We start from the raw sequence: 22,370 nt of genomic DNA, 5'->3' as shown, positions 1-22,370 counted from the left end.
GATAGCCCAACATCAATTTTTTTTTTCTTTCTAAAAGGTGTCTGTAGTAATACTTACTTATTAGGCCCCAAACGTTTGGGTATGAAAACTGCCATTAAACCTATAGTAACCACGCATCCATGTCAACACCACTCTCCCACAAAAGTCCAATGGAACTTTCCTCCATTGGTCACAGGGCCATTCCCCTGAGAGACTAGAGCAGCTGAGACATGAGACATGGAAAGAGCTCAGTGATTAAGACTTACTGACGTACAGCCACACTCCTTTACCGTTCAAAGTCCCCGCTCACACGGTTATTCTCTTGTGGCTGGCTGGACGGATGCGTACACACACACACACACACACACACACACACACACACCTTACTGTGCAGGGACTCCAGGCTGCTCTGTTGTTTTGGTTTAGCAGAAAGATAACAGGAAGGGCATCCAAACCAGCTTTGAGAAAACAAGGGAAAGAGCCAGACGACTTAAACTCGTCCATCCCCTAAGACACGGCTACACGGTTCACACGGAAAGCTGTCTGTGGGGACAGAGCATGTCCATCCAAGTCCCATGTCTGCAGACACCTCCTCACAAACCCCGTAAGCATGAAGACGAAGAGACGCATTGCTGCATTATTCTAGTCCTGACTGCTTCACACATCTAAAGCAAAAATCACCGCCCATGGCCACAATGGTGCTTTTTGTTAAACAAAACAATGGCCTCATAGCTATCTCCTGTCCACACAGGTAACCATGAAAAATGGAATTTCTATCAGGGAAGAGGATGGGTGATGTGCTGAATACAACATGAGGTCAGCACATACAGTGGACAACAGGGGGCAGTGTTTCTTTAGGATTTCACATTTTAATTAGTTCTTGATAAAATCATTAAATCACAATTTAAGACCATTTCTCCTAAACTTATTTTTCATCCTGATATTGCTAAAGTAAGAAAAAGATCTGGGTAAATTCTCTGGATTCGAAAGATCACAGACCAGAAAAGTTAACCAATTAGGAAACTTCTCTACAAGTGGGCAGTCTGCCCTGGATATCAAACATTTTGGATGTGTATAGACTAAGGGCAAAGCGTGCCGGTCCTAGGTGGGAGGAGCTTTGAGAATGGTTCGAATGGAGGACGTGCAAACGAAGGTTCAGTGGATGAGTTTGCTGGAAGTTTGGAAGAAAATGATAACCCATTACAGCGTCTTAAGGGTGACAATGGAGAAATGGACAAAGTAAAATTAACTACCCAGTCGAATCAGTGACAACAGTCAAAAAGGTGCCCAAATCCTCAAGTAATTAATGCAGACTGTATTCACACTGTGTTCACAGCCTGAACTCTGGCCTGTTCATACATGCACACAAAACGGGCTGAAATGGTAGCAACAGAAACGGGAAACAAAAAGGGAGCAAAACCAAGCAAGCCAAACGAGGCTGTGGATGTGTGTGTGTGTGTGTGTGTGTGTGTGTGTGTGTGTGTGTGTGTGCACGTGAGCATGTGCAGGGAGGACTGACTACAGCAGCAAGAAGCTGAACAAGGAGTCAACGACCCACAGCCTTTCAGTGAAAGGGAGCTCGAAAGGAATAGCAAGAGTGAAAAAAGAGTGAAGGAGGGGAGCTAGGGAAAGGTGTGGGACTAAAGGGGCGGGGCTAAAGTGAACGGGCCTGACCTCTACGGCCCAATCCCACGCTTTGTTCAAGTTCAGTCGGTAATTTCAGCATTGAGCTCCATCACGCAGAAGAGCAGCGCAGGGGTGAAGCAGACTCGCAGCACAGCGGGCAGAGAGGAGTCAGGCTGGGGCAGGTTGGACCAGCAGGGACACATTAAGCAGGATGGTGCCGCATGGTTAAATAAACAGTTCTCTTTATTGATAATTGACTTTCAAAAAAAGAGACTAAAAAAGAAATAAACAAAAAAAAAAAAAAAAACACACAAACACACGAATGAGCAAGAATGTCCAAAGCTTTTCTTTGCAATCCATCAAAGAATAAAAGAAGAATATGAAAAATAAAACAGTTTCAACATGATTGTTTGTCAAATTACTGGTTTTGGAAATGGAAAGTCTGCACCGGTGAGCCCCTCCCCCACACTGTTACTACACACTCACAAACCTCAGTCAGCTTCCTTCTCCATCCAACATCAGCTACTCTCCCAAAGTGTGTGTGTGTTAGTGTTACAGTTCACAATCACACTGGCTCTAACTAATACAGGATGTGCAGTCACATGTTCAGCTTTACAAACAGCCCAATAGTGGGGTAAAAAAGGGCCCAGGGCAACCTGGGCAACCCATACCCCCATCCTGCCCCTCCCCTCCACTCACCACAGCCCAGCGGGGCATTACCAGGGCAAAGAGATGCGCCGCCTCACACTCTTCCTGTCTGCCTCTCTGAGTGAGTGGATGAGGTTCAGATGAGCAGAAGGGCCACACACACACACACACACACACACACACACACACACACAACCCCCAACAAACCTCGCAGACGCTCATTCACATTAATGTTTGTGCGCACATGCGCACACTGCATTTAAGAAAACAGAAAAAAGATAGATAGAGAGAAAGGACTTTAACCCTGGGTACTGTTTTGCTTTGTTGCTGTTGGGTGACAGAGGGACAGAAGCAGGGAGGTAGAGAGTGGTGTAGGGGTCGGAGGGCAGGGGGCACGGGTCATGGGGGCGGGGGGGGTAGTCCAGTGGTGCTATTTCTTGGCTTTGCCCCCCTTGGCTGAATTCCGCGGCGGGGTGACTGGACGCCCTGAGCCCATTCCACCTCCTCCTCCGTACGAGTACAGCTTCTTATCAGCAGGCTTGAGGATCTGTGGCAGTGCAAGAGGAACAGGGAGGGGGTGAGTGTAGGTGCTCTCCTTTACTGAGACCAAATACACACACACACACACACACACACACACACACACGTACATACCCCATTTTGTGTGCATGAGGGCCATTATGTAAAACAAGCATACATTATACTATTGGTAAAAGGAAATGGACATAATGTGAGACAAGTAGGATAGCAAAAAGAGAGAGAGAGGGCCTCTCCACTCCCACCTCTACTGCCCCATCTAAATACCCTGTGCAAATATAACTTGCCCCATATTACTTCAGGTTTTTTCTGTATTGATGTTGACTATATTATAGCTGCTTTTATTTATAGACATCTACTGTTATTCTCTTTTATTCCTGAATGTTACACTTTAAATTCTTTAAACTCCATTTCCGATGCAGCCAAACAAAGAGGAAATAAAGGACAGAGATGACACACACACAGAGGTGGGGAAAGAATGTATTTGATTCTTGTTCTTGCTTTCAAGTGACATGCTGCAGTTGGAGAGCGAGAGAGAGAAGGATGGTTGAGAACGGCAGGGTTTCATATCTACCTGGAAGGAACACATGAGAGTCTCGTCCACACTCATCATGGCCCCAGCATTGTCAAACTCCCCACAGTAGTTCGGCGCGGAGAACAGAGTGACCAGCTGCCTCTTAGCAAAAAACTCATAGCCGTCCTCCACCACCTGCGGACCAAGAGGAGCTCTGATCACGGTCTCATAATGGCTGGAGGACACAGCTAAGAACCTGGGAGATTACAGTTTGTGCAAGACCGTCAAAGCAGCACAACAAAATTTCAAAGTTTAGGAGGAGTCTTGGCTCGTCTCACAGCCAATAAAATACCCCCTGGAACTTCAGGCATAAGCCCGCGCATAATAACAGTACCATACAGACATAAAAAACTAAAAAGTTCTGAATAAAACTGGATTGCAACTTTTCATGAGAAGGATGACCACGCTAGGGATGTCCCGATCCAGCTTTTTGAACTTCCAATCCGATACCGATATTTATTTGCACTCCCGATCCGATACCGATATCGGCCTATCCGAGCATGTATTAAAGTTATTAAGCCAACTTACTTTGTCAAACTCATGCTGAAAAGCGTTTTACTCTTGATAACAAGTAGCCGGCTGAATTAAGTGTTTGAATAATACACAATGGTTGGTAAGGAGAAACTGACCTGTTTATTTAGCAATTAATAAACTCAAAATAATAAATAACAAAGAAATAGCATCAGTAGGGCTGGGTATCGATTCAAATTCCAAGAATCGATCCGTTTCCGATTCTGAAAATTAAGAATCGATTTATTTCGATTTAATCCGATTTAATTTGATCCAATTCGGGGTTTAGTGTTATAAAAAATGTATTTGAGCTGTTTCCTGACTATGTACAGAACCAACATGTTAAAACTAGTATTATATCGATATTAATCAGCAAATAGTTACTGGTAGTTGGTAGTTACTGATGGCTGGAAGACTGGAGAAAAGGGTCATCATAAATCTAGCTTCAAGAAAGGTAATCCAGGACAATAAACAGAGGACATCTTTGAGGTGTCTATATCTGCAACAGTGGACTCCTACTGGGACACTAACCAGTGCATCATTATTATGACTGAAATAATTAAGAATTCACCCAAAAGCTGTTACCAAATGCACTTTTATTTTAAAAGTGCTCACACTTAATAAACTGAAAGTATAAAATGTAAACGTGTATTTTTCTTTAAAGTGCGAATATAAGAACAGAACTGTCACGTTACGGTCCCCGACCCCTCCCTGTTGCACGTGTGTTAACGTTGTCTGCGTCTGTGTATCTCCGTGGGTGCGAGTGCGTCTTGTGATAATCCGTCTCACCTGTGGCTCGTCTCATCACGTGGGGTTTATGTGGTTTGTCTACTTAATGTGCGTTCGCGCAGCGTCCTGTGCTCGTCGTTGTTTGAGTCACACATGTTCTATGTAAACGTGTTTTATGTGCGCTGTCTGCGCTTCGGTAAATGTAATAATGTAATAAACGTAACTATTTGGAAAGTGCAAAGGATTCTGTCTCGTCCATGGCCTTGCGCCCAACGTTACAAGAACATTTTAAACTTTTTTAAACTGTAAAGACACTGGGTAAACTGTCAGTGACATGGACTAACTGTAAATAGTCACTGACTAGGGTTGCCACCTGTCCCGGTTTTCACGTCGCTGTCCCAGTTTTCACGTCGCTGTCCCGGTTTTCCTTCTTTTTAATATTTGGTCCCGACAAAAAAAATAAATAAATAAATTTAATGTCCCGGTTTTCACTAGGTTAGTTCAAACGACTATTTAAATCCGTTTTTTTTTCTCGCTGTGTCCATTTTACGTTCGCCACCCCCCCCCCCCGTCAACAATTTACGTTCATTTCTCTAAATGCTTAATTAGATTGTTGTATTAAAAGTTCTTACAGCTGTACCACAACGCTTGACTTTACTGTGGCACATGTTGCACTCTACCTCTTTGTCGTCCTTTAAGGTAAAATAATCCCACACAACTGACATTTTTACAGATAACTTCAAATTTACATGGCTGTCTTAATGGTTAGGAGAGAGCTAAATTGGGGAGCCGAAGGTGTGCTGGAAAATGTGGACCGGACTTTTCTCTCACTGGTAAAAACACAGCAAAAACTGGAATGAATTGTCCAAATGGGTGAGCTAGAAAAGCCGGATTGGCAGTCTGGATCTGCATTTTTTTTCGTGCCTGCCGATACCGATACACATTTTTTGCAAATATCGGTGGCCGATGCGATCCAAATATTGGATCAGGACAAGCCTAGACCACGCAAATCCACAGTGTGAACAGTGCACGTACCTGGTGGGCCCTGCAGATGAGGTCCATATCGTGCTTATGGAGGAACTTGGCCACCACGTCTGCGCCGAAGGTGAAGGAGACGCCGCGGTCGTTCTCGCCCCAGCCCAGCACGTCCTTGTCGGGGTCGGCCCACAGCAGGTCGCACAGCAGGCCCTGGTCGGGCACGTCTGTGGGCCGCATGACGCGACGGACCTGCTCCATGGACTGCAGGTCTGGAGAGAGGCCTACGGCGCACACAGGCACACGCACAAAACCACAGTCATAAAGGTGCAGCATTGACAGTAATCCAGCACAAAATAATCTAGGACAAAATAATCTACGATCTTGCAACCGTAAATGCGTTCCCTAAAAGGTTTAGCATAAACACATGTATCCTATTCACCAATGTACAAAAGGTTTCAAGCCACTTGAGGACTTCAGTGATTTTCACAACAAAACACAATGTAACTGAGGTAAACTCAACACAGCATTCTGTACATTGCTACAGTAACATACTGTTAAGACAGTATAAAGAAGAAAAACAAGAAGAGCCAGTCCTCAGAGCAGACCTGCAAACACACGCAGGCCACGTGCCCAGACCGACCAATGACACATGGCCCATGGGCCCAGACCGACCAATGATGGTTTCAGATTAAAACTGTATCTAAACTCAAAGACCTGGACTACCAGCAGAAATGAGCTAATCTCTGATTTTCCATTAGGGGGCAGAATAGAGCACTAAACCCAGGGCCAGTTTATAGGCTATCCATGTGCATCACTGAAGCACCATCTCATCCTAGTTGGCTTCATGCCCTTGTTAGAAAACCCAGGTCTAAAGGGTTTTTCTGTACAGGACAAAATGAACAGCATTTTTTGAAACGTTTTAACTTGAGAAGCAGACAAAATACGACTCCTGTTACATGCAAGCCCAAGCCACCGCACATTCAAACAACACACATTAAGTTGTCCGAGACAGGCCATGACCTCTAACCCTGTGGGCAACATCCAGGAGAACCAGAGGAGCAGACTGGCAAAAGACGTGAAGACCACTGAAAACACTACAAAATATCATGCTAGTCTTCTTGCATCAATGTGCACTAGTGTAGCAAGTACATTAATGCATAATTCATGTTATTTGCTGATCTATGGTGCAACAGAGAACATTTTACTTTTTTTTTCTCTCAGACCAAAAACCTTTAGACCCAGGGAACCTTGAAAGAGCAGACAGGTACACTGCAGAGGACAGAGCGGCGGCACGACTGGAGTGATGTGTTTGTGTGTTACTGATTAACTGGGTCCAGCACACTTGACATTGGACTTACTGAAACGGGCCTCATTACCCAGCGCCCAGTATACAGACATGACGTTTAGCACCACACATAAAATGTCACACTATTTTGTAAAGTAAAAGCTGTCGAGCTGTCCAATGCTACTGACCTCTTACCTTCTTATTTTCTGTACAAGCAAAGGACATACTCTCTTCAAAAGCACATCTAAATTGTAGATGCACATTACCCAGAGTACCCCAACCTTAAGACCCACTTTAAGGCATTTGGGGAAGTTAAGATGCTTTTGTAATGCCGTCAAGTCAAAAATTAATACATTTTTATTACTGGGCCAGAAATTCCATATCCCCGAGTGAGTCATCATGGGAGATGAACAATAGCAGAGACAAATTCAACACGGCGCTATTTGAGCGTAGATTCATGAACTGCATTTCATCAGTGCCTGGTGGAACTCGAGAGGAGAGGAGACAGATGAAGTAGGTTTGGCAAGATGGAGACCCGATTTTAGCACTCACCTCCATGGCAACAGAAGATCTTCTCGTCTACGATGGCCGCCACAGGTAAACAATTGAAGCAGTCTGTGAAGGTCTTCCACAGCTTGATGTTATACCGCCTTTTACCTGAACAAACACACAGATATCATAGGCCTTAATCCAGGCAGGCCTTAATCTAGGGCTCGGCTAGACGGCGCAGCACCTCCCCAGCTTGCCAGCGCACCCTCTCTGAATCAAGACCAGTCAGGTGATGTTCAAAAACAGAACTTAAACGATGGAACAAGACTTCTACGAACACAATAGGGCCGTTCACTTGACCGATCTGTCCGTGCCAACTTGCTCACTGATGTTCCTCATGTGCAGCAATATGAAGGATGTGGAAACCTCACGAGGTTCTCAGAGGGACCACAGTACCACGAAGAACATCATGTGAAGCATCAGGTCTGGTCTCCCAAACCATGAGGGTACATCACTCACACAGGATACACTATGATGAGCAAGACCGCTACGAATGCAATCAGGAATGACAGCAGGTCTGAATATGGGTGGGTGGAGTGTTCCCTTTGACTTACACTCATCGTAGAAGCCGTAGATGCGGTTGATGGAGGCACACTCGTGGTTGCCGCGGAGCAGGAAGAAGTTCTCGGGGTATTTGACCTTGTAGGCCAGCAGGAGACAGATGGTCTCCAGGGACTGTTTCCCTCGGTCCACGTAGTCCCCCAGGAACAGGTAGTTACTCTCGGGAGGGAATCCGCCGTACTCGAACAGCCTCAGCAGGTCGTAGTATTGCCCGTGGACGTCACCTGAGCAGCAGATGCACAGGTTATTACACCACCTGCTAAGAGCAGCCTGGGGCCTGCTGGAGTGAACTCCACAGAACCTCCGTTTACGAAACGCTTAAAAAAACAAACTAACTAAATTAATCTCTTCCGGTCTGTTCTCCCATAGGGCGAGAAGCAGGCTGGCAGAGTAACTTCAGCTGCTGGACAACCACAAACAGTGACTGTGTGCAAGTTACCATACTGAGGCTTTAAAAGAGCCCAGGGCAACAGACAAAATCAGAGAGAAATGTTTTCCCAACAGGGCTGCGACTTATGGCGTAAGCCTCCTAGACTGAGAAATGTTTATTTGGTACAAGTCATGTTACTACAGCAACAGGCAGCCTCGAGTGCATGTCCCGGGCCTGGCTTGCTCTGCGAGGATCCATCGGGCGGCGTGGCGGCTAAAGCACTTCCTTGTTTATTCTTCCCTGCCGGTGATGGCCGCAGCCGTTTCACACTGTTTGTTCGGACCGGCAGCGGATCTGGGACTGACAAAAACCAGAGCGGGTTGAGGGGGGGCGACGGGCGGCGACGGGCTCGTCCAATTGCACTCACCGCAAATCTTGAGTGGCGCCTCGAGCTCCAGCAGGATTGGCTGGCTGAGGAAGATTTCCCGGGACTTGAGGCAGAGGCCGCGGATCTCGTTCTCCGTCAGCTGAACGTTCTTGCCTGGCCTGGAGCCCTTAACTGTGGGGAGAGGGAGGCAGAAACGGGGCATGAGGAACACCAGGGAGGCAGAAACGGGGCATGAGGAACACCAGGGAGGCAGAAACGGGGCATGAGGAACACCAGGGAGGCAGAAACGGGGCATGAGGAACACCAGGCAGTAAAACGTGAACGCACCATCCAGTGGAAAAGGCAACAACGCAGCGAAACAAATGACGGAAAAACTCTCCGGACCGCACAATCGCGGAGACACAGAGATGGCAGTGGCCTACAGCCGTCACAACACGTGCGTTCCCACCAAGTGCTGAAGATGGCGGTGCACACGGCTGTTGTCACTTTACACCACAGTGTGGCCTCATCCTGCTACAGTACAAGCACTGGTCTAGTGGACCCAAACAGTGAAGGGAGGGCCTTAAGTAAATCAATGATTTTCGAAAAAATGTCTTATCGTGAAGTCTCTGACCAACACTGCGATTTCCATTAAAGCTGTGAATTTGTTCAATAAGATCCAGATGCGTATTGGTTTTTTGCACAACATGGTATCAACACCTGTAATCAGAGCTGGTGCGATTTAAAACCTGCACTCTTTCTAAACCGTGATTTTTGTATGATAATGATTAACTGTTTAGTGTGAATAGCACGGCGTGCATGTAATAGTCTAGGCCAGAATATGGCCAACCTCTGATTAACAAAGCACCCTTGTGAAGTCACACGTGCCCTCATCCATGTGCAAGAGACGTGCGAGGCAGAGGGCAGGAGGAGAAACTAGAGATCAGACGGTGCCATCACACCAGCAGAGAAACCCTCTAGTGAAAACCAAACCAGCACACAAACGCTTTCTTCTTGTTCCTTCGTTCTTTTAAGAATGACAAAGCTTCCAGTCCTTTAGGAAGGACAGCCTGTTACTATGCAGCTCCCCTGGGCGCAGTAGAGCACCGTAAGACCTTCAGGATGAAAGAGACTGGATGACAGTCTGGACAAATGAGACTAAATATATGCCAGAGGGAGAGATGCCAAAATTAAATAAATAAAGAGATGACATCACTCCAAATAATGCCAAATAACAGCAGCAACAATTATTATTGTGATTACACTGGAAAATACAGGGTTGGGACCTGCCCTTGACGATAGTAAAGGCACGCCGTCCGTCTCTCTCTCACTCACACACACACACACACACACACACACACACACTTTCTACAACCACATCTATGACTAAGCAATGCCTTTTAAATATAGATGAGCCACCCTACAGTCCAGCACTGGACATGCTCCCTGTTGGGCCGAGTTTGATCGTGTGTAAACGTAACGCAGATGAGTGTGAGCGGCACACGGAGAGACCCTCAACACCAGCCGTTTGGCAGAGCTGGATAGAGAAGCGTTTCATCCTCAAACGCCCTCAAACCTCAGAGGCCCTGCAAAACGCACCCCACACAGTGGCCAAACACTCGTCTGCTAGCGTATTAAGGTGGAGCTAATCACATTACACACGGCGGCCAAAAGCCATTTGGACATGTTCACACTGAGCAACAGAATTTAAACCAGGTCGTTGAGAGACTGAAGAAATATGCTCTTTCACAACCCTAAGGTCTACTGTTCAACAAGGGATTTGTTTAGAGCAGCAGCTAAAGGGAACTCGCATGCACATGTACGTTCATGTAACATCAGACTGCGTTGAGCAGAAGGTCTGGTCAAGCTTCTCACCAGCACTGTGTGGAATTCCAGCATGTGTCATCAGTGCACATGATCCCAGGGTTCAGCAGGAGCACAACCCAGGACCTCTGATGGCTAATCCACAAGTGTTAGAGTGTGTTACAGAGGGCAGATTCCTCACACACCGCATCACGGCTAGTGACAACACACATTTCCCTGCCATCCACCTACAGGATTTAGCTTGTATGTTAAAGCACACACACACACACACACACACACACAGGTAAGGACGCTGTTCCCCAGCAGGGTTCTGGCTCATGTGCAGTCCTGTTTTGTCATCCAATCAGCTACTGAGAAACGCCACACAAACTTGTCTGTGGAAATGTAAAGGTTGAGCTGATCCTGCTGCCGCTGCAGGAGACAACAGATGTGCCCCAGCATGTCAGGGGGGCGGGGGACACTGAGGCGGCTGGCTGTGTCCAAACAAACCGCAGCCTCATACACAGCACAGAGTTACTCAAACACGCTCCATCAGACTGGCTTCCCCCAATGGCACCAACAGCCAGCAGCCTGGCCAGGAGCCCAAGAGCCAGTGCAGGTATGATTAGGGCTGGGTATGATATGACATGACCTCATATAACACTCATCAGTCTGTTATTCAAAGAATTATGGTCATTTTTACTGAAAATGTAATCAACATTAACTTGAAATGAACATAAAATTTGCTCTTCCTGCTCATTGCTTTCTTACAGTAACAACACGGAAAAAACTAAGTAAAACACAACCAATAGCCTTCAACATCTGATTAAAAGGTTTAATCACTTTAATGTTTTTAACTTAGTTTTTCCATGTTTCTTCTTGACAAATGCTTTGATGGTTCCTAAAGCCATTTTTATGCCACCTACTGGACATTTTAAATACTCTACTCAAAACCTGAATACATCAGTTTCTGGGTATATAAAATAATTAGTCATATTTGATATATCAGTAGTGTACCGATTCATGCATCAGTAAGAGTGCCTTCATGACACGCTGCCATACCAATACGTCATACACGGGCCTATGTTTGGACACATCTGAAGGAAATAGTTCTGCTGTTCTGAGCAGGAGACCACAGCCCACAGAGTTCATCCGAAATGAGGAAGAGAGATGTGACAGAAGCCTAAATGAGTGTGAGAGGTAGTGAGCCAACAGGACAAGCAACACATCCTCCATTTAAATATGCGCACAAATAAATAAATAAATAAATATATAAGTTAAGGCAGCCCCAAAGCAGAGTGGCGTCCTGACTCAACGGCCAGGCACTGGGATTAAAGAGCACATTTCACATGGAGGGCTCTGGGCAAGGAGAGCAGCTCTGAATGCACTCCAGTGAGTCACAGCACCAGGCTGCAGTTACATAAGGCAGAGCTGAGCGGGGCTCATACCAGGGCAGAAGGCAAAGGCTCAACCCCATCACGCCTGCCGCCCCACAGCTTTTAGCTACAGGTAAACAGGGCCGACAGACGGAGCGGACGGGTCGGGGCTTACGAGACCGCGGGTCCGTCAGAGCAGCGGAGGAGAGGAGAGGGCGACGCGATGACTAACATTCATCAGAAGCGTATTTGCATATTCAGCGCTTGACGGTGGCCCCTCGTCCAGAGCGCCTTACATATTCATCAGGGTGACGGTACGTGTGCTGCCCGAGGGACAAATCCAGCTAGCTGCCAGTTTATTAGAAACACCTGCTTTGCAACTACAGCTCGTAGGCCCTAATCAAATGGCCGGAGATTGAAGTGTGCCGTTAAAGAACGCAGCACACGTGTTGGAATGGTTGAAGAGCCAGACACGCGCCAGCGGAGACATCACACCTCCTACGGGGAAAGAGACGAGCGTGTTGCACTCCAGCTGCTGCCCCTTGTATCTCCAAGCAGGGGCCATGGGCTCCACAGGCCTGAGAGGAACACGTCTGAACCCACTCATGAAGGTCTTGATAATCACCCCAATACAAGGAGCAGGGCAGCAGCACAGCTACAGCTGCTAAAACACTGAGGGAATAGATCACATTCTTGGTTTCGGTTGTTTATGATCAAAATATAATACATTGCTTCTCTATTAAATGAGTTCTCCATTAAACAAAACAATGCAGCAAAGGAAACTAGAGAATCACACAAGAGTGAAGGAAGTCTAAGGGAGGAGGAGTCCGACATAATGCTGTGGGTGAAGAGCAAGCTCAGGGGTGTGGCCAACCAACAGAATCACTTGAGCTCAGGGGTGTGGCCAACCAACAGAATCACTTGAGCTCAGGGGTGTGGCCAACCAACAGAATCACTTGAGCTCAGGGGTGTGGCCAACCAACAGAATCACTTGAGCTCAGCCAGTGAAAAGCGTGTAAAAACAGGACTGTGTTGTTCATCACCATAAATCCAGATTAAGGGCAGCTTATGGCCAGACAGCGTGTACTCTAGATTTAACGATGGGTTAAACCAAAACCCAGATCAGTAGTGAACATGTGTGGTGTATCACTTGCTGTAATGGTACTGAAAAAAGTTCAAAAAGCGGATGAGCTAAAGTAATATGCTGTTTTTTCCCTTAATGATGTCATGTGTCCAACCTCAGACACTCAAGGTGAGGACTGCGTAGGTATTCTAATGAATCACAGCATTTCAATTATACAACAACTGTACATCTGGTAAAACAGACGTCAGTCCTTAACCATCATACATCTAGAGTTCACCAATGTGCTTTATGATGGCTGCACTTGGGAGCAAGGCAGAGCAGACATACGTCACCTGACGTAGCTCTAGCAGGAATCGGAGAAAGCCTCGCAGACATGGAGCGGGTGGAGTTGGTGTCCTGGTGAAGTGCAGAGGGGCGTACACAAGAGCAGGCTACAACACCATGCTTTAATCACGTTTACACGCAGATAACTGAATTCAACGTGTTCACACTTGAAACCCAAGCATAGAATTCTGACTCAGCAGGAGTTCTGCGCATACCCATGTAACACCTGCATTAGACCATTAGCAATAACCCAGTTATGGTAATTAGGGATTTCAATTTAGGGATTTTTAATTTAACAATTAAAGTGTGAACTGGATACTGCATTAGTTAGATGAGCAGCTATGGTTGATGGAAAGTTGGGATGTTTTCAGTCTCTTCCACGGTCCTCCCAGGATGACGGGCCACTGTGGAGAAGGCCGGAGCCACGGGGAGGCGCTTCAGAAATAAAGACGGGAGAGCTCATTTGCATGAATCTCTCCCACACTCTCCAAGAGTAAACACAGGAAGTGTAACATGAGTCACTTGAATACATTGTTCGGAACTCGAGAAACACAACAGAATGTTGCGCACACACACTGTACAGGGCGTGCGTATGTGTGTGTGAGAGAGAGAGAGACACGTAGCCACCCAGAAGGGCCACAGACAAGAATCTAAAACTGCTGTAGAGCACTCTTGACTGGACACAGACAGGCAACAAACCACACACACACACACACACCCCAACAAACTGATGAAGACAGAGTCCCTCAGTACATCGCCTTCTGTGCACACTGCCAGTGGACCACAGCCTGGAGCACGTGGAGGAGAGGAGAGGGAGGAGAGCGGAGTAGAGCGGAGGAGAGGGGAGCGGAGGAGAGGGGAGGGTCTGCTGGAGCACCACGTCCCACCGAGTCAACACTGCCTCCCACAGCAACAACAAACGTGACAAAACAACACAAAAGACAAAAGGTTCACACGGACGCTGGTGAAAAGCTCATTACTTGCAACAATCCTGTAATTTCAAACTTGAGGAGTGACAGTAGGGAACAAAATCTGAATCTTGAAGAGTGTGTTCTCCGTGTCAAAAGTGCGCCGCACAGACGTGCTCATCTTGCAGAAGGACAGGCGGGTCATGGAGCTTACATCACAGCGGAGCAGAAATGCCACACTTATCAGGGAGGTTATTTCTGCTCTGCCTGCCGGACAGGTCTCTCACTGCCCTCAGACACACAGCGCATGTACACAGCTACTGCCAACACACACACAGTTCCTGTGTAAGAGGTCAAAGTCGTTGAGTGTGCGTTCACGCACGATTCCCTGTAACAGACCTGTGCGTGTCTGTGTGTCATCAAGTCAGATATGAAAAATTATAGTGGCGGACATTCTTGCTGTATCTTAGTCAGGAGACTTGACAACACTACATCTGACCAATCACCACATTCTGGTCAGACTTTGTAGGTCACTGAGAGGGAATGTGAAGGAATCGTTGGTTATAGCTACAGAAGTGGTGAGTGTGTGATGCAGTTTTGAGCTCAGGGGAAAAAGAAAATGAAGGAAAAATAATGACCGTGGACCCATTACTTGGTGTCACAAATGAGTATGGGCCGCCCATCCGGGCCTGCGTGTGTGTGCAGCGTGAGCCTGTATGCAGCTCATCTACACAACTGCCTGCACACGCACCTTTTACTGCTGACGGGAACTGCACACAGAAATCAACACTTTGTTGTTCAATGTGAAGTAAACACAGCCAGTGTGCCGCTTGAAATGGTGAAGTACAGAAGCCCGAGAAAGCTTTACAAACCGACTTGCTAAGACCCACGAGGCATACCAGGCACTTTCCATTCAAACCCTCATCATTTCAGCACCACTACACAAACTCCCTGACGTAATACACCAGGTGTGCCGGGCTGATGCTACAGTCTGGCAGAACATTCATATCTCCAGAGTATGCAATTATCGGTTATTAATGTCAGTATCTGCCACAACAAGGTACTAACTATCGTACGAACCCAAGAAATTCAATATTGGTGAACCCCATTACTTAATTCATAGATTGCAGTTAATCTGGAAAGCACAAAATCCTTTAGGTTGACCTACTTACACCTAACCAGTTTGGCATGGCAATTAAGAAAACAACCTGATAGGGCTGCCACAAACGATTATTTTTATGATTAGTCGACTAATTGGATCATGTTAATTGAATATAAAACATACAGCTCATCACACTAGAAAGCAGCTGCTATTATATAACCATCATTAGATTTCAGTTAATGCTAACTAAAAATAAAAATTTATATCATAGTTCATTAAACCTTTAATGAAATATGCAGCTTGTTGCAACAAACAATTATTAAAATAAGGATAAAGCACTGGCTTAAACAACACAAAATAAATACATTAATAAGGAAATATTTTTTTAGGTTTTCTTTCTTACATTGGTCTCTGGCATCAAACTTAGCTGCATTTAAATCAAATTAGGTATGTACCTGAATAAGGAATTATTCACAAAAATAAAGTTTTGGTCTCACTGACGTTACAGAAAACACATGAATGCGTGCTAATGCTAATAAAAAAATCGGCATCGTTAATGTTAACTTTTACAGCTATCAAGATGAGTAAGTACTATGTTAACGCTCCGTTTAATTTTAGCAGCTAATTTAAATCGTGACAGTCACAATCAGCCACAACATAACTCCTTTTCAGGTGCTCATACATCGCAGTTGTGTTGCCGTGGAAGGCAAGTTCTGCCGTGCAGATATTGCATTGCACGCGTTTCTCTTTCATTTTCTTAAAGTGATCCCACACTTCCATAACCGGGTAGCCATGATACCAGAGCCTGTCTGTATAACGTCCTGGGATGTCGTTTCCACTACTGCGCATGTGCGTCAAGGACAGGAAGGCAGACGCAGCAGTGGAAACTGCCGCAGCAGTTAGGAGAGAAAAAAGTAAAAAAATAAATAAATAAATAAAAACGCATCAACTATTAAATTAGTCGTCGACTATTTATCGACATAATCGTGACTAGTCAACTATCATGCTAGCCCTACAGCCTGACCATTTCTCTATAGGCTTGAGTTGTTAGTTTAGTTTGCTTGGGTAAAGGTGCCGACAGCCACACAACGTGACTGCCACGATTCCACCAGCTCACCAGACTGAAAGTGAACACTGGTATGACGGCGTACCGTGATGCAGATGTTGGCATCAAAGAACAAACACCCAACACCAGTCACCCAGGAGACACAACACTGCACATAGAGAGCTGTACAAAGAACTGCACATCACTGACACATCACTGTCGTTTCTTATTAGAACCTCCACTCCATAAAAGCATAAGCAGTTTTAAACCTTGCATTTAAATATTAATCACTTAACCACCTTTGGCTAGTCAATCACTTCAACATTGTTGAGACAAGGCTGTGAAACAGAGGTGGGTTGTGATGGGGGACACACGCTCCCCTGTGACAGAAGAGCGTACTTTAGTGAAGAGGCTACTGCTATAAGGGACGGTCACTCAATTTGTTTAGATTCAAATATGCCACCCACAGCGAACAAACTACATACTGTGCAAATTACGCTGACGCAGAAACGCTGGCAATCCATTTCACCTCCTGAAAACCACGTCTTCATGTCTGAGGTGATGACGGGTGTAGTCTGTGAGGAACACCTCCAACCGCAGCAGTGCTCCAGCTAACACACAGGGCACGGCGCAGAAACACAGAGCTAGTGGCCCTGTTTGGATAGGGTTGGTCTTACATGAAGAGGTGGCGTAAATAACTATTACCTGCATTCCTCAGTGATTCCAGATACACAAAAACGCACCATGTCAGTCATTTTTATGGGTTGCACACTACACTGCCAGTAATTCAGAGACCCTTTATAAATCACAAAATAAAGATATTTGAATCTAGATCAGGCAACCCAATCAAAAGGGAAGAATGAAAAATATCACCATTAAAGTTATTTAGCATCTATAATTTTCCATAATTTTGTCAAGTCTTCAAAAAATGCTTTCCTATTGGCCACGTTGAAGATGTGGGTGTACTTAGTCAGTGCTCCTCCATTACATTAACACCAAAACATGAGTCACAACACTTCACACATGCGGTACATGGCTAAGTGAACTGCAAAACTTTGTAGTTAGCTGCGCTCAGCAATCCAATTAAAGCTGTTAATAGCAGAGTCCTGTTCATAATTTTTTTCTGGTTCTTATATTGGTAGTCTTTTATAGTAACACAGGTGAGTTTGCAAAGCTGTGTGATACTTATAAGTAACCAGCATACATGGTGTCTACTGGAGCTAGCTCAAGGCTAACTATAGTTGATTTGTTGCGATTTAGTTCAGAATTTGTCCAGACTAACAGCAATTAATATGAAAACACTTGAAGGTGGCATCCTCACTGTAAAGACTACACTGGGCTATATTTCATGGTTCTTGCTCCTCCACAGTTATCACAAGTTATATGCACACTCATTATATTCGATCATTTACTCAACATCCTCTTTAAGCTAAACAGCATTCAGAAAGAAGTTTGTGAGATTTATTTGCACTCAGTAGGCAAACAGTGCGTTTCTTTACACTTCCCTCCATTCCAGCTTTCTCACGCTATCGTCTTTTCCTTTTCCTGATGTTTACGCCAACTAGCCATCAACTGCATTCTAGAAATTATTCATACCTTTGCACACAGAAACAAAAAAGACTTAAAATATGTAAAATGGAAAACAAACAAACAAACAAACATTCTACCAATCATACTGGGCTTATTCAGTATTCTATACTAGGCATACATGTTCATCAGACATGTTTTTATGTTTCTACTTCAAGTGTAAGCAACTCATTTGCTGAATAAAGAAAAGCACATTGTGGATTTATAAGCAAAGATTCATCAGGTAATCACTTTTGAAGGGTATATATAAAAGGGTATATTGTGGTGTCATTATGGCCTGGATAGTACTGTGATCTGAATGTTAGTTCATTACCACCCCTAGATTCCAATGCTCACTGCACTAATGGGAAAAGCTGCTAAAGCTGGCTGCTTTGTAGCCATCTGTACTGCAACACCATGATCATCTGCCTGCGTCTCCTCTGCTTCAGTTAGCTCAATGCTGTTAAAATGTAAAGCTTCAGTAATAAAAGCATCTTTATGACACTGTTACGCAAACATGGACGTGCAATATGATAATTTCACACCGCCCATATAACTGCAGTCACGAGGGCACCAGGACAAAGCGTGGCAACTACATCTTCATTGCTCTTCTTTGTGTTCTGTGGGGTTTCATACTTTGAACTCTGAGCTAGCAAGCAACAGAACCCAAACAAATCTCAAACGCAGCGTTTACAAGCACCGTGGGTTGACTATGTTCTAAACATACCTGGCTCAGTTTATAGAGTGTACAACCAGCTCAGCAGAGTCAGGTGTATTAAAAGCTGGAGCACACATACAGGGAAGGGAGACATTGCACAGAGCCTTACGGGGAGCCAACATTCATATGACTGAAAATTTCAAATGAATCTAATTACATATTTATACTCAAGTTGACAGCATATGTTGCAGCTTCTATAGCTCACCCAGTAGAGTGGGTACAGCAGGTGAAGTTCTAGCAATACCAAGGTCAAGGGTTCAATGCCCAATGAGAACACTACTCCCATACAAACAACTGTGCTGGATTGGGTTCAAGCATCTTCCAAATGCTGTAAAAGTACAGAAGTAAACACACTCTGTCAACAAGAAACAACTGTAACTATTCATGTAACCACAACATCTGATTCTTTCTGAAGAAACTGCAGAATTTGAAATCTTAAGACTTCCTGCAATTAAAACAATTTTAATTTGGTAAATTGTTAGTAACATGACAAAAAAAGACCAATTCCAAATAGCAATTGTTGTACTCGCAACTGTGTAGAAAATATTTATATAATGTAAACTGTTGAACAATAATCAAAATGCTGCTTAGAGAACAAAAGTACACTAGCTCTACAAAAATATCAGATGAACACAGTAGCTGAAATCTACTCAAAGCAATTCCAGATAACGTTAGGTAACGTTACTGACAAAACCGGCCTAATGCAAGGCAAGTGTAATAAGAAATAACGAAGAAAACATGCATGCCCGGCAAAGCAACGCATACCATAAATGGATATCTGTGCAAAAAACAGACTAAAAAAAAGTTTCTCGACGTAACCAAATTCGTTTTACGCCAGGTCTCCCTCTATAGATTCCCAACAACTCATCAGTAATAAAATACTAACCATGCATGAAAAGAATAGCACACAAAACTAACTGAGGTTCTGACCAAGTCTGCAAACAGCAGCCAGCGGAGAATTGTGCCATTAGGAACCGACAGTCTCCGCCTGCACCGGATACCGGCAGAACCGCGATGGTTACACGGAGAACGATGCCTTCTGTTATCTAACGTTAGCCACCTTACGTTATGTACGTGCACCTACATCTACACAACGGCGTTAACAAATGCATAACAAATGCAGAGAAATCCACTTCTCTCGTGTTTTATATTATATATATATATATATCTTTATATATATATATCTTTATATATATATATATATCCTTCAGCACCAAACACAAAATCACAGAATTAGCCGCGGCACACATGCAGGATGCACCGAGCATCGACGGTGCCATTTACACGGACCCAAACGTTCGCTATATTGAGGAATATAATATGAAACGACAACTTTCCCGGGGCTGTTTTAAACTTGCCAGTTTATAAAATTATTATATTTTTAAAACACCCATACCCTAAACACAGGGATAAGATGCGTGAACAGCCACCTACCCAAGTGAACTTCTTTAGCATGTGCGGCTAACCGAGGCCCCGTTAGCGGCGGCGAGCCGCCTCAGCCTCTCACTTCCTCAGGCTACGCTAACTAGCGTTAGCTTATCTGTACAATTAAGGGTTTTTTTTGGCACAATATAAATTAAATGCCACATTGCAGTGACAAAATACGACACACCAGAAGATTAAACCCCCAAATAAACGAACTAGCCACACGTTTCATTGACAACACACGCGGACATTGTTGAGAACGGCAAATCCTCACCTTCCAGGAGACGCTGTATTATGGAGTCGATGTTTAATTTGTCCGGTTCCGCCATTTTATTTTACTTTATTTTTTTGTCGTTTATTCAAGCAGGTCAGTTATTATTTCGCCTTGAATAATAGTCACGTTGAATCAGAAAAAAATATATATAAGGCCCCAACCCCAAATGGGCGACTTGTAAAAAAAGAAGAATATATCGTTATCGAAATCTGAGCTTGGCTATGTTTCCTTTGTCGTTTGGTTATCCGCTATCGCTAGCTCGCTATTGCTAGCCGACTGCTAAGACTGAGCTAGCTACACGGCCGTTAGCTTGGTGGTGCTAGCTGTTAGCTACCCGTATTACAAGTATTCAACCAATAAAACGTGTATATCGTACAAAAATAATAATATTAGATATTCTCTCCCTCTTTTATCTCAGCCTTGACACATCTAAACACTTGTTGTTGTCCCTTTTCTGCGCGTTTTAAAGGACCCCCTTCCCTACTCCTCCATGGAAGTTTAAAAAGGCCAGCGCTGGGCAAGATTGAGAGCTACGTGGGGCGGGGCCGCTGCGCGCTCTTTGGTTCCGATCGACGGTGATTGGACGGTAGCCCACGTTTGAACCAAAGTTGTAGGCGTTCATTGGTCACTTTCAACATCGATCTTACACGAATGCCTCGCCCCGAGTTGTAAAAAAAGTGTGACGTCAATTAGGCAAGTTAAAAGAAGCGAGATAACTCTGATTTTTTTCCCCAGCAGTTAAGTCTGATTTTATTCGCTAAATGAAAGTGCAACTCCCGACCTCATGACCAGTTCAGCGATCGTTTGTTATATTCACTGTTGTATTAATAACAGTGATATAGTAATAGCTTTAACCGCAATCAGCCCGCCATGAATGATTATATAATTTATGACTGTAGACCTTGCATCTTGTCATTCAAACGATACACACGGACCGCTCCATCTAGAATCCCCGTCAATCAAACACAATTTATAAGTGTAGTGCTACAGACAACCTCGACGAAATGCACGCAGTTATTTTAAGCTCTCGGTGCTAATCCATCTAGTATGTATCAGCCGTTCTGAGATCTGCCTACATCCTCATTAAAACGTTAGTCAAAACAGGACCAAAAATGATCATTGTAAGATTTCAGACCAACGTTCGGCTTCATTCCCAGCCCATAATATCAATTAAATAATTTCTAAAAGAAAATTCTCGCGTACTTCTTACATAATACACGATAATCCGGTGAAACGGACATGCTAAACAATAAACTTGAACAAATGGCACCGCCAAGTGGTTTCCTTGGTGACCAACATCGCACTTTAATTTATTTCAAATATTTAAAGAGGCAGGACGGGGGCGTATATGGGCACGTTTGTTTGTTACATGTATGGTAATAAAAGCTTTACAACGACGCGTTTGCATTTTAAAACCATCACGGTTCTGTGTCTTCGATACATCAAGATGATGCGATTTACAAGTATAACGAAAACGGCATTTTTGCAGCATTTTAAAGTTAGTAAAGCGCCCAAATTTGGCCAACACTTTCCTGCCTGCTTACCTAATTGTACTCAGCTTATGATTATGCATGGATTGCTGCTCTTTACCGGACGCCTACCATTATATCGCATAGTAGCAATGCTGACTGAAGACGATCATCTCTCCGTAACGACCTTGTGTTTCCGAATGCGCTTCACCTCTCCTCTCAGTTTTAAAAAAACATCCCTTTTAAATAAGAGATTAAATTAATCACAGACAATAACCTCTATCGGCTTCCCAACTAGATATATAAAAAACTGAAATCATTATAAAGATCAATTTCCCATGTTCGTATTACTTTACAGTGAAACATCCCTGTTGTGATAACTAATTTTAATTACAGAATAAGGTAAGTCTACGTGGCCCTATTTGTTTTGTTTGTGTGCGTGCATTGCAAAGACAAAAATATCTCGACAATCAAATGTCTACAACACTGCCTTATTTCGTTGTATTTCCGCTTCCCAAGATGTATACAACGTAGGCATTTGAAACTGTGGAAAAACATGTTTA

At 44.5% G+C, this 22,370-nt stretch overlaps 1 protein-coding gene across 1 annotated transcript; it reads right to left on the bottom strand.

The window, feature by feature from the left end:
* Positions 1 to 1,825: 1,825 nt before the first annotated feature.
* Positions 1,826 to 20,882, bottom strand: ppp1caa (protein phosphatase 1, catalytic subunit, alpha isozyme a). The gene is made up of 7 exons (XM_076996568.1): positions 20,339 to 20,882; positions 8,774 to 8,905; positions 7,970 to 8,200; positions 7,419 to 7,523; positions 5,639 to 5,862; positions 3,365 to 3,499; positions 1,826 to 2,800 (listed from the first exon to the last, which is right to left on the bottom strand). The coding sequence occupies exons 1-7, from the start codon at positions 20,391 to 20,393 to the stop codon at positions 2,684 to 2,686; spliced, it is 999 nt and encodes a 332-aa protein (XP_076852683.1). The 5' UTR covers positions 20,394 to 20,882; the 3' UTR covers positions 1,826 to 2,683.
* Between the last annotated feature and the right edge of the window lie 1,488 nt (positions 20,883 to 22,370).

This window comes from Brachyhypopomus gauderio, chromosome 2, assembly GCF_052324685.1.
Source record: "Brachyhypopomus gauderio isolate BG-103 chromosome 2, BGAUD_0.2, whole genome shotgun sequence".
In the NCBI taxonomy this organism is placed as follows: Eukaryota; Metazoa; Chordata; class Actinopteri; order Gymnotiformes; family Hypopomidae; genus Brachyhypopomus; species Brachyhypopomus gauderio.
Note: the sequence above shows the minus strand (reverse complement) of the source record. Positions and strands in the feature narration are given on the sequence as shown.

Bases quoted from the DNA above. Each gene is read 5' to 3' on its own strand.
- ppp1caa (XM_076996568.1), bottom strand. From the start codon at position 20,393: ATGGCGGAACCGGACAAATTAAACATCGACTCCATAATACAGCGTCTC. The intron at 3,500-5,638 runs GTACGTGCACTG...CTTGGTCCGCAG, and splicing joins TCATCTGCAGGGCCCACCAG to GTGGTGGAGGACGGCTATGA. The intron at 2,801-3,364 runs GTAGATATGAAA...GCACTGCCACAG, and splicing joins CTCTCATGTGTTCCTTCCAG to ATCCTCAAGCCTGCTGATAA.